The sequence below is a fragment of the Rhipicephalus microplus genome, chromosome 2 (genome assembly GCF_043290135.1).
Source record: "Rhipicephalus microplus isolate Deutch F79 chromosome 2, USDA_Rmic, whole genome shotgun sequence".
Taxonomy (NCBI): domain Eukaryota; kingdom Metazoa; phylum Arthropoda; class Arachnida; order Ixodida; family Ixodidae; genus Rhipicephalus; species Rhipicephalus microplus.
Genome location: NC_134701.1, coordinates 270,553,990 through 270,566,349, shown reverse-complemented (window position 1 = coordinate 270,566,349; position 12,360 = coordinate 270,553,990). Strand labels below are relative to the sequence as shown.

At 45.6% G+C, this 12,360-nt stretch overlaps 1 protein-coding gene across 1 annotated transcript in view; it reads right to left on the bottom strand.

The window, feature by feature from the left end:
* Positions 1-12,360, bottom strand: part of LOC119169228 (dachshund homolog 1-like) — a 279,105-nt gene that overhangs the window by 60,141 nt on the left and 206,604 nt on the right. The window contains exons 6-8 of the mRNA XM_075881536.1: positions 7,776-7,864; positions 6,701-6,856; positions 5,390-5,617 (exon numbers count right to left, since the gene is read on the bottom strand). Coding sequence (XP_075737651.1) covers positions 5,390-5,617; positions 6,701-6,856; positions 7,776-7,864 — 473 coding nt within the window. The remainder of the gene's footprint in view (positions 1-5,389; positions 5,618-6,700; positions 6,857-7,775; positions 7,865-12,360) is intronic.

Here is a 12,360-nt window from a genome sequence, read left to right as displayed (position 1 = left end):
ACGGAGGGAGATGCTTGTATAGCTGTTGCTTGTGCCTCGGCGATGGTTCGAGAATGCTTCGGCATCGCTGTTGGCATTCTCTCGCTGCTCCCGCATTGCCCAAAGGGTTTCCTTTCCCAGTGACAAGGTTGCTTATCAGTCAGGATTTAGGTGAGCTGTATAGGCATGCTCCGAATAATTACAGGGTTGGAAAGAGAGCCAGCTGTCTCCTTTAGTTCGACACAATCGCGCTTAGATCTCGGTGGAGATGACGGCGGTTCGTGGCTACACCGCGGGTGTACGAGGCTTTCACGATCTGTAAGTATCATCGCGGACAATGCGACGAACCAGTCAGAACTCTGGTTCTGCGTTGAATATATACCAACAGTTGAGTATCATGTTTTGAATAGATTACTGAAGGAGCCTGAGCGTGCGCGGAACGTGGCAATGTTCACGTGGGGGGGGGGGGGGGGGGGGCGCAGCTGTGATTTCATTTCCAGTGAGTGGAGCGACCGTGATATCTACATGCATGTACAGTCGTGCCCAATTAATATAAGTTGAAAATGCTGCGCGTGGTCAAACTGTAGCCAAGGCTGCACGGCAGCTCCAAAATAGAAAGCACTGAGTGACGTAAACGCCGATTCAACCTCTGGTATCACCGAGACCAGCTTTGCAGGTGCTGCCGTATAAGCTTGGTGCCCCTTCAACCATGGCTACGGTGTTGCAACTTATAATGAGTGTCGTTAAATGTATGTTTTATATGCACATGTATAAAATACCAAGAGAAAGATGTACCCTCATTTCCCACCCCCCAAAAAGGTTCCCAAGTTCGCAGTTTGGTGGGCCTGCTTGGCGGGCATCTCACCTATAAAGTGCCGCTCAGTGCTGCAATGCATCCAGGACCAACAGCACACAAAGGCTCCAGGCCAGTGCGGAATACTGTGTGTTGTGCATTGCGTGGTCTGGCGTTTTGAAATAGTGTGCTAGATTTCATTTCCGTTGTTGCCCCGCCGCGATGGTCTAGTGGCTAAGGTACTCGGCTAACTGACCCGCAGGTCACGGGATCCGAGCTGCGGTGGCTGAATTTCCGATGGAGGCCGAAATGCTGTAGGCCCGTGTGCTCAGATTTAGGTGCACGTTAAATAACCCCAGGTGGTCGAAATTTCCGAAGCCCTTCACTGCGGCGTCTCACGTCTCACATACCTCACATATCAATCAAATCAATCAATCAATGAATCTATCTATCTATCAATTCATTTCCATTGTTGCCTTCTGTTACGCTAGTCTAACGGTCTAAAACGTTTTGGAGGCTACAGTCACTCCTACAAGTATAATTTACTAGTACCCCGGGATTATACGTACGATTTGGCAACTTCACAGCAGGGAGCATTCTTACGTTTCGAGAAGCCATAAAAAGAAAATAAGTAAGCAGTGAAAAATAAGAAATGCCGTGTCGGCATACCACTCTGGGTGACAGTAAAATAGAAAGAGTACAGAAGAAAGAGCAGTGCGTACAGTCGGTCAAGTCTTTATCGCGCATGAGTGGCAGTTTTTTCTGTGTATCTTTGCCATACAACCGAATTAAGTTTCAGCGGGACAAGTGTATGCCCACGAAGCACATGTCAACGAAGCAACTTTTTTTTTTTTAACTTCGTGCCGTAATGTGGTGCTGACAGACAAAAAAGTGGCCGCCGCGCACATTGGCTAAAGTTCTGGCCAACTGTATGCCTTGAGAGGACAGGGATAGAACGAATAAAGGAGGCCAGGGATAACGGGACTTGAGGTTTCAGGAGAGGATCATGTTGCACGTCTCGTGCCACGAAGAAACGCTCCACCATTGCTGGGCGCTGACCGTATTGGGAGTGGCTCACAAACAGACGCTACAGAAGAGCCTCTGGTAAAAGAAAAAAGCGCACTGTTCCGGTTGATCGAAAGCAGGCCTTCGTCGTCTTCCGTCAGGAAGCGAAAAGGCCGGAAGCGGTCGGGTAAGAATCTCTCCACATTCAAAATAGAACGCTGAATGCTTTCACTAATATCTAAACAGTGTGAATTTTTTTTTATATACCGTGATACCCTTTCTTTCTGGACCTTGGTATTCAAGATGCCGAAGACGCACGAGAAGTTTGTCGAAATTATAATTTATCTGTTTAAAAAATGGCACCAGCCCTGTCGTTTCCCGTCTAGTTTCTTTGTGCCTCCCATTTTCTATTACACCATGCACCGACTAGCCCAATAACGCGTTTTAACAAACTTCTCAAGGTTGCAGACACAAGTGACGCCTCAACCCATGCACCACAGCAATGTGGAATGTATAGCCGCGTTCACTCATTCATTGTTACTAGTGGTCATGGTGCCCGGCTGCTAAAACAAAGGTCGCGGGATCAAATACCGGTCACTGTGGCCGCATTTACTTTGAAGCAACACGATAGAGGTCAATGTGCACACATTTAGGTCCACGTCAAAGAACCCCGAGTGGTCAAAATCTCCGGAGCATCTCCACTACGGCGCCTCTCATAATCATACTATGGTTATGGGACGTAAGTGTTCAGCAATTATTATTATAATGCAATGTTTAATTGAAGCCCAACCGAAATACTTACGCACAAACGCTCCCCTTTTCGGGGGAGCGTTTGTCAGTTCTACGCAGCATGTTCTAAGGAACAACAGATGGCCTTACAGCACTAGCTTTAGGAGTTCAGACATACATCAAACCTTCGTGAAAACGAATAAGAAAAGACCTTCCTCAAGCTTCAAACTTCCCGGCGAAGAACAGACCAAATGTTGAGCTTTCCAACGAAGAGCCCTACATTAAGATAGCACACTAAAACAGAAACCATGACAGTGGTCCACAAACACGCTGACATTGAGAGCATTTAGGAGGACTGTATAATATATATACGCGTCGCTAACAGCAGACACTGAGGTCCGAAACAAGGGGTAGGCGAAACAGTGATTGACACCGGAAGTGACGCGACAAATAGCGGTCGCGTCGGGGGGACAGAGCGTGGCCTAAGCCCATTTCATTTCCGGAAGGCCACCGCCGGATTCACCCCCCGCAGTGGCTCGTAAATTCGCCCCACGTCATTTCCGGCGTACCCGCGGGCTGCACTGAGTGCTCTGACTTCTTGACACGGCCAAACCATGAATTGAAGAGGAAAAAAAGAAAGAAAGACCAGATAAAATGAAAACGAGAACGGAGGATAGAACATTGTACAAAAGAAAAGAGAGAGAAAGAAAGAAAGCCAAACACGATAGAACGTAAATATGAGACTTAGCGTAGGTTGCTGCGTAGCTGTCAGGAAGCGGAATAGAACGCCCGAAGGACGAGGGCCAGTGTGAAATGTGCAGAGAAAGCAGGAAGATTTGTCGTTTTCTTTTAATTTTTGGTTGCGCGTGGGATACCCCAGTATGGCGTAATGCTGCGGGTTTCTTTCAGCGAGCACACTTTTGGAATTTCTAAAAAGGAAAAGAAAGCGGCACATGCTGTAGCCCCCCTGGAAGAGCATAAAGTGAGAATAAAACAAGAAATTAAAAAAGTGGTCACATAACAGTTGAAAAGGAGAGAGAAGGTCTGAGGAATAAGAACAGCACGTCAAAAAAAAGGGGGGGGGGGGTGGAGAGCGACGCGAGAATTAAGAGGTCGCGCGGGAGAGCGGTCATTAGACGAGGCTCTGCTCGCAAGAGGCACGAACTTTCGTCGTGTGAAGCGTCGTGTGCCCGTCACACTTTATGCAGTATGCAAATCGTGGCTTTATTGGCGGAAACGTGGTGCTAAATCCCGCAGACCGAGTGGAGGGGTCTAAAGAGAGAAACGAAAGATGAACGGCCGCGACTTGTGCCCTGTGCGCGCTTAATTCCTTGTCCTCGACACTTTTTTTTCTTTCAGCCCCCCCCCCCCCCCCCCCCTTCAAAGGGACACCGGGAAACGTGATATCTCGTAGGCACGACGCGTCTTGTAAGGGCGGACGTGTATCGCCAACCATAAACCCCCTGCAGTATAAAGGAGAGACCCCGGCGTGTCACCGTCTTGTGAAAGTTTCAAGAAACGTGACCTGTTCAGCTCTGACCGCTCGACGAACGTGCTCGCCATTAGTCACACCACACCCTCTGTCATCATAATTCGAGATAAAGATAGTTGTTCCTCCTGCGGAACAACTGAAAGCTAATAAAAGAAAGAGCATTGAGGACTAGAACACTTAAATATTGCAGAGTAAGCCTATGACACTAAGTCTGCCCTTGTCTACCTCCATGTCGTCCGTGTTCTATCCTGCACTCGCCAAGTCAACTGAAATATTAACGACGTTCGTTCAGGTTGTATGCACCATCGATGAATGGTTAAAGGGAGGGTTTGATGGTGCATGTTTGACACCGTGAGCAGCTGTAGCGCAAACTCTCCATTCGGCCCCGGCTAAATACTGGCTATATCCGGGAAACCAGACGAAGAATGTTCGGTTTTCTGGCTGTATCACGTGCATTAAGCGGAACTTGGTTAAGAGTGATACATACTACGTGCTTAGGTGTCACAAAGCAATTCGTAATCGTAACCGCATAAACAGCGCAATCAGTTACTAGCTTAAAGGTCAGATGGTCATAATATTCAACTTAATAGAGAGCGTTGTTATCACTTAATTCTTTCATAATCCGGCACTGAGACTTTATTCCGACTTTATATATATATATATATATATATATATATATATATATATATATATATATATATATATATATATATATATATATATATATATATATATATATATATATATATATATATATATATGCAGCCCATGGTTTCCTTTTTGTGAGATCAGTGTGCGTGCATGGTAATTCCATTAACAAATTAGTAGAATAAGTGAGCATGTTATTGGCACACAATTTCTACAACGATTCAGCAAGTGGTTGATCTGTGGACCGACTGAATGAACTAAGCTTTAGTTTATCACCCGAGAGTGGCGTGCCACAATAAACGATGCAGTCGAGGAAGGTTGCATATCAAAGTACTCCGAGAATCGAGGTTTATTTAGCGTGTAAAAGCACACGTTTTTTAGAAAGCGCGAATACTTTATCGAAAGGAAGCAACGGGCTTTGCTGCATCTGTAGGATCGATTCCTCTTGAGCAATAAAAACAGTATGTTGACCTGAGCGTTTCACTTTCATTGCTTCGCATATTTTGTAAGACATTTGCCTAGACGAAGGTCCCTAGGCGGGTTAGTTGGTTCGTGCACATTGTGGACAGCAGCGAAGTAAATGGCACAATTATCACGTGGGATATAGTGCTGACTATCAAGTGGCTATCACTTGACAGGTGATAGTCAGCGCTGGGTTCTGAATGCTCATTGTGCCATTTCCTGCGCTGGTCTTACGCCACAACACACGCCTATCTTCGGAGAAACATCTCGACCACACTCACCCTTTTCGATGCTGATCTGCCTGTCCTGGTGCCTGGCGTTGTCCGCGGCCACCTTGAGCAAGCCCTGTATGTTGCGCAGGAGCGTCTCGATTGAAGACACGGCGCCCAGACCAAGTGCCGCGTCGAGGGCGTAGCGCTCGTCCATGCCTGTCCCTGCCTGGCCCCCACCACCCCCGCCGCCGCCACCGTGGGGCTCGGGACTGCTGCTTCCTTCAGCGCCGCTAAGCTCTGTTAGCGCAATGCGTTTCGAAAAAGAAAAAAAAGAAAAAGAAAGATTAATCGAACATACACTCTTATTCTCTAAATTGTAAAAGACGTGCAGTTGCGAAAAGTGCGCCACCCTATATCACGATTTGAAAAATAAAGAATAAAACTATGAATCGCTCGTTCATTGAGTGTGCAGTTACGCAGCCACACGGCCGATTGTTTTGGGTGAAAACTCTCAATCAGGCTACTTTGTCAAGCAGTATGTGGATAGGACGCTCGGGATACGTAAAATGCTTTTATCATTGTCGAAAGTTCACGAAGTTGTGTCGCGTACAGGCTTAAAAAAAAAACACGGCTTAGGTAGCGAATGGTCCATATATCGCATATACATATATAACTATCCGACTATGTATTGACCACTCAGCGCGAAGTGTTTCATTTCTGCTGCACTAGTTTTGAAGCGCAGTAAATACCGGCCCTCATGCGCACAGCTTCACGTCACAAATCTTGAATAAAGCGCCGCGATTGGGAAACAGGTTTTAAACATACTCTCACCACACAGCGTAACGTCTTTTGTCGCAGCTATAAGAGGTTTATGCCTTTCTCTGCCTGGTTCAGCCGGACCAACATATTTAATGACGTCGAGTAATCGCTGGTGTTGTACGTATTTTCGTAAACGAACTTACACAGAACCACCACTGGCGACAGTGATGACGCAGTCACTAACGCGGTGTCTAAAGTTTTTTTTTTCATGCTGAATTCGCTTGTAACTTGCAACAGCGCATGTATTGAAGTGAAGCATGACGAATTGTCAGTATAGGCATTGCGTGCAATACGCCACATTTATATTATAAAGCACCTGGTAGCAGTATCGCGGAAGGCAGCTAAGAGCCATACCGAGGTTTCTGACGGTCTTGATGCAAGCTTCTGTGCGCACGAGCGAAAAAAAACTGGGAATATCGCACATCTTTATCTCCTGTTAGGAACTTATCTCTGTCATTTTTACTCTCCCCTAGTAACGTCGTTCTTTATGCTTGCCGGCTAAGACGTTTCAGAAATGCGCTAAACCGTTTTTCTTCGCAGACGTTTTGAGACGAGACGCACCGGGGTCACGGTCGTCGGTGTCGTCCTCGGTGTCGTCTTCGGCGTCGGCAGCCACGCCGTCGTGGTAGTCCCGCGTCGCGCTGTTGCGATGGCCGTGTTGCGACAGGTTCAGCACCGGAGGCCCATGTCCGTTGGACTCCGACACTGGAAGGCCGCCTGCGGTAGAGAGAGCCGCAGCGCGAGCTTTCGTTGCCGTTAGTTCGTACTTCTGATAGCGCGTAAAAGCTTTACGTATACGGACGCATAGAGTTTTCTAAAGTTAACTAGAGGGAACTCTGGCGCTGCGATCGTTCAGCGACCATGGGAATGATGGGTAGTACACACATTTGCCTGGTCTTCGTACTTGCGGGCGGCGAATCGTACTTTCGGCTTCGTTTAATGCTGTGTTTCGATTTTGTTTTGAAAGAAAGAACAAATCCTTTTGAACTTCGTGACTCGATTCAAAGTGATAAGCCAGAAAAATAAGGTTGTGAAGCGCAAACGCTGAACATTTGCTAATTTTTTTTTTCGTGAAAGAAACAGCTCCAAGACACACGAACACACACGCATCCAGAAGCAGACCAGAAGTACGAAAACTAGACAAATGTGTGTACTACCCATCATTCCCGTGCTCGCTGAAGCGCCGTGCGTTGCAGCTCCCATAGACACTAGCGCCAGAGTACCCTCTAGTGTATATTAGGAAACTATGTACGGACGCACTCAAAAGAAGTGGAAAATAAACGCGAAGAAGTGTGTTAGGGCATGCGCTTAGCTGCAGTATTTCTGCTGGCATCCGATGCTGAATTCGAAATACTTTACGGCTCAACATGCTCGTCAAGTCACAATGACGAGAGCTAGGGTTTTTTGAAACCGCTCCGGCGGCTGTTTATTTCTTATCCATATCCTTTATTTTTATGGAAACATTAAAAAAAGGTTTCGCAGGTGCAGCTTTTATCTTCCGGTCTGTATACCATCTTTACAGTACTATGCATGTCCTGTGCTCAACCAGGTGTGTATATGTAGAGACATTTCCCTCTGACGCAGACAAGCATCGGCGTTAGTTAGGTGTAGCACGACAACGTATGGTCCTCCTCACCGTTGACAAAAGCGACCGAATCCTTGAGCCGGCTTCCATCGTAGGACGAAAAGTTCCGGTCCCTAACGCTGCCGCCGTCGTCTCGCAACCTGCGGGGGAAAAAAAAAGGATGCAGCGACTTATGAAACCAAACATCGCATTATATAAGCGAACAAAGCAACATCCATACATAAACTAACGAGACGGAGAATAGAAGAGCTGCGACAACGCAAACGTCTTCGCCTCATTTGCGTTGTATTATTTTACGGCAACCGTGCCAACAAACCCAAGTTGTCGCACTACGTGGCCCTACCTGAAAGAGAAACAGATGGTTTGCGCTGACGTCGCTGAAGCAGCCACGCTGGAGCACCCACATGGTGGCACGTTAACTTTGTAATGTCACGTTAAGGTAATCTGTACGTCGCATGCTGGTTATTTCCCTATTGATACACAGAGGCCCAATAACGTTCCAGCATCGTCATCATCACACCGAAGCAGGTTAATCACCACGTGATTATACTGCCTTCACGTCGTCTCCGCCACCAGATTGTGCGTCCATGACGTGAAAGACTGGTAGCTCTACGAAAAAAAAAAAAAAAACGGTGGGAGAAAACTGACGTCGCGAACTCAGGCCCCCGTGACGTCCCACGGTGACGTCACAGCAAGCTTTTCCTTCGATACAGGCCACCTACACGAATAAGGTGACGTGGGTTTCTGCAGCACTTTTTTTTTCGTTTATTTTCCTGAACGCTTTGTCACTCAAGGCCTCTGCCTAAAGATACAGGCTTTCGCCTTAAAACTGCATTTAAATAGCGTCGCACCCCTAGCGTCACGAGTTGGTAATTCATCGTCAAGAAAATTTTAACAGAGCGAGAATAAACACGAATTCACAAACCATCAAACTCCCAACACTTGAGTTCACATTTAAGGGGTGTGGCTGCCTGCCTTGCCTACAATCAAAAAGAAGTGGTCTGCAAAAACAAAAATGTGCTCGCAAAAATTGTAGAGGCGCCCCGCATCGCATGTTTGGGGAAGAAAAACATCAGCATGCCTTACAGTGACTATCACAAAAAAAAAGTTGCTTGGCTTTCACATGCGCAAGATCTCGCAAGATAAAGTTGCCTGGACTTCCTTTTAATTTTATTTATTTCGTCACTTGTTAGCGATCATTTTACGGTAATAGTCGCATGTTGATTGGCGCTCACAATTTTTCACTACTTAAATGTCTCTTTTCTGAATGAAAAACCAGCTGAACGGTAATAGTCGCATGTTGATTGGCGCTCACAATTTTTCACTACTTAAATGTCTCTTTTCTGAATGAAAAACCAGCTGAAAGTCAGCGCTCGTCCATATCAGCTCTGTTTAGTGCATTCGTGTTTATTTCCTTGCCGCTTAAATTTGCTCATAATGGTAGTTATGATCGGCATATAATATCTCTACCAGAATAACTGTTCTTTCGCATTGCGAAGTCAGCGCATTTATGTATAGATAGAGAAAGGCAAGAAATTGAGAGAAAGACAGGGAAGCCAACCAGAATTGTAGCATGTATACTTGGCGGCTGCGCTTGCGTAGCTTTGGTGCCTAATTCAAGTAGCTAGTGACTATCTTTAAAAAACAACAACAACACAACAAATGGTTTAGAGAGATCGCAGTCTTGACACGATGCACCAGCACCGTGATATCTCGATACCAGTTAACATCTGACGGGAGGGCGTAGTGTGTGTCTTTAGTGAAGCCACCATTTCCAAAGTATCTTGGAACCTTTGCGTTTAAATGTTTGTTTCCAGATTTTTAAAAGCTTGCACGTTAGACGTAACCATATTATCACTGAGAAGACATTATGCACAGTGGCCAGCCCTCACAATACGCGTTCTCAATTGAGCAAAACCACGCTCTGGAGGTTCTTTCTATAAGCCCAACGGCACATTCGGCTCCCTCACTCTGTCGCCCCCCCCCCCCCCCCCCCCGCCCTCTGGCTTTTACCTCTCCCTTTTCTAAGCTCTATGGACTTCGAGGGCATTAGCAATGTCGTGTTATATAGGAGCGTGGATGAAACAAGAGCACGCGCTAGATTGATGAAAAATTGGACCTGAAGCGCCGCTCAGAAGTATAGGAATGCAGAGGCCGTACCGTGATGGGGACCCACGCGTCATTTCCATTTTAATTCAAACCGGAATGAACGGAAAGCCGAGAAAAGCCCATCGCGAACACCGAGGCAAACGAGTCTTTTGTTCTTGCAAACTGAACAAAAAAAAACGAAAGTGTTGGAAAAAGATATATTGAGAACCCGCACAATTAAGAACACAACAGAAAATGATGAAAATCAGGCCCTGCCAGCCGATGCGTATCGTAGAGGCCCAGATTTTTTTTGGGTGATCCAATCTGCATATCTGTCCTGGGAATCAACCGCAATGAGAATTTTTTTTATCGCTACCACAGTCAAACCTTTTTTTTTTCGTGTATAGCTGATTTGATTTTATGACATGACGTGGAATACATATCTTCACTTAACTTTTTTTTTGTTCTTCAAGTAGCGTTCAATTACATAGGTTGCGCACAATAAAGCTTTCTATTGTGAAATGCTTGAAGAGCACTTCATTTCTATGCACTAACGCCGTCCCCTCTTCTATTTCCAGCTTTCCAAGCTAACCTTTTTAATCAGGTTTACCGCCAATATAAAAATAGTCACAGCCTTCGCATGAGACTATTGATACGGCAGTACATTGGAACTTCTTCGTAGCAGATTAGATAGCTTTTGTCATGATAATTTGCAAGAATGGCCCCTTAGCTGCGAAGACATTTTTTTGTTTACTTATAATAAAAACGCGGTGTCCAGGTGGCTACATCGAACTTCATGCATAACTCGTGAAATAACGAAATGTTTTTATTCGAAAGAAAGTAAGTGCGAACAGAGATTTAAGCTCAAAAGTTCGCATACATAGTTTAATACAAGACTGATTACAGCAACATAACAGATCCTTAATCTGTTATCTATTAATGCAATAGAGTAGCAGTAATTAATGTAAGCGCGGCACAACCTAAATAAGGCAGGAGTTCAGTGGAATATGTTCTTCAAGGCATAAACGGCACACCTTAAAGCATCTATGCGCACTCAAGACACAAGATGAGGAGAACGATACTCACCGCGGTGGACTAGTGCCTAAGGCACTCGGCAGCTGACCCACAGGTCGCGGGATCGAATGCTGGCTGCGGCGGCCGCATTTTCGATGGAGACGAAAATACTTGAGGTCCGTGTGCTTGGATTTCGGTGCACGTTAAAAAACTCCAGGTGGTTCAAACTTCCCGAGCCCTCCACTACGGCGTCTCATATGGTGTTTTTGGGACGTTGCTGTAAGTTACTTGAACACATTATCGCCTCCCATATTTACGCTCATCTTGAACATAATTACTTCTTTTTTCCTCAGCAACACGGTTTCAGAAAAGGACTGTCATGTGACACGCAGCTGCTAGAATTCACAACTGACTTGCACTCTAACATGGACGCTAATCTTCAAACGAATTGTATTTTTTTAGATTTTGCCAAAGCATTTGACTGTGTGGCACACTCGCGTTTATTCTCGAAATTATCAGCTCTCTGTCTGGATTCTTTAACATTATCATGGCTTCGTAACTTTCTTTCTTTCCGTCAGCAGTTTACTTCAGCTAACAGTTTTACCTCATCTCTCTGTGACGTAACATCAGGTGTGCCCCAGGCCAGTGTCCTTGGTCCTTTACTGTTCCTAATATACATTAACGATTTACCCACAGGCATATCTTCTAACCTGCGTCTTTTCGCTGACGACTGCATCATTTACCGCTCAATTAAATCCACCAAAGATCACCTCGTACTTCAAAATGATCTCATATTAATTGCAAAGTGGTGTGACAAGTGGCAGATGAGTCTTGACTCTACTAAATGCAAGGTTATCACTTTCAGCCGCAAGCGCATCAATTCCGATTTTTCATACCTCATAGATAGCACATCAGTATCCCAGGCATCATCGTATAAATATTTAGGCGTCCATCTCAAGCACAATCTTTCATGGGACATGCATATTAACACCATTACTGCCAAGGCATCCAGGTCACTTGGATATCTGCGCCGGAACTTGTGGAACTCACCAAGCAGTCTAAGACAACTCGCCTATGAAACCATCGTTAGTCCGCAATTAGAATATGCTTCACCAGTGTGGTCTCCTCATCAAATCTACCTGACTAACAAGCTTGAGTCTGTACAAAACAGAGCCGCTCGTTTCATTACTTCCAACTACAGCCCACATTCCAGCATAACGCAGATCAAACATGACATACCGCTTGTGCCATTAATTGTACGTCGTTCCATTTCCCTTTTATCTTTATTCCATAAATATCGCTATAGCATCAGGCCATCTCCCTTACCACTGGAAGCGCCTTCACGCATATCACGCCGCTTGCATAATCAATATAGCATTAAACGCATCAGTGGACGAACTAACACTTTCAATTCATCAGCACTTCCCCGAGCCATTGTTCTATGGAATGATCTTCCCGACAATATTGCATCTATCAGTAACCATCAAGCATTTCTTGACCAATTGCGTAAGCATTTCTTGAAATAGTATCGTGT